Source organism: Trypanosoma theileri, assembly GCF_002087225.1.
Source record: "Trypanosoma theileri isolate Edinburgh chromosome Unknown TM35_Tth_5_V1, whole genome shotgun sequence".
Classification (NCBI taxonomy): Eukaryota; Euglenozoa; class Kinetoplastea; order Trypanosomatida; family Trypanosomatidae; genus Trypanosoma; species Trypanosoma theileri.
In genome coordinates this window covers 3,294-3,566 of record NW_021639847.1, presented here as the reverse complement: position 1 = coordinate 3,566, position 273 = coordinate 3,294, and the positions used below count along the sequence as shown (strand labels likewise).

Below are 273 nucleotides of genomic sequence, written 5' to 3'. Positions count from 1 at the left end.
GCCTCTGTGTCGTTGTGCTGCTCCGCCTTGGTGGAGTTAGGTGGTGTCCCGGGCCGTCCCGGACTTGTCCGTGTGGCGGGGTTGGGCTCCCACCCTTGTATTTTTTTTGGGGGGTGCCAGTCGCGCCATCTGGTGTTTGCCGTCGTGGTTTGTGTTTTCTACATGTGCTGGTGGTGGTTGCGCTTTTGTTTGCGGTGCCGCGTGTTGCGCTCTGGCTTTGGGCCTCTGTCTCCCATTGGTTGGGTTGGGTTGGGGTGGCCGCCTCGGCCGGGG

General features: G+C 62.3%; 1 protein-coding gene across 1 annotated transcript; it reads left to right on the top strand.

The window, feature by feature from the left end:
- Positions 1 to 14: 14 nt before the first annotated feature.
- TM35_000051000 (uncharacterized protein) lies at positions 15 to 272 on the top strand (the record flags this gene model as incomplete). Its single annotated transcript, XM_029022755.1, has 1 exon — positions 15 to 272. A coding segment is annotated over one exon (258 nt), but the record flags the coding sequence as incomplete, so codon positions are not given.
- Position 273: the final 1 nt, after the last annotated feature.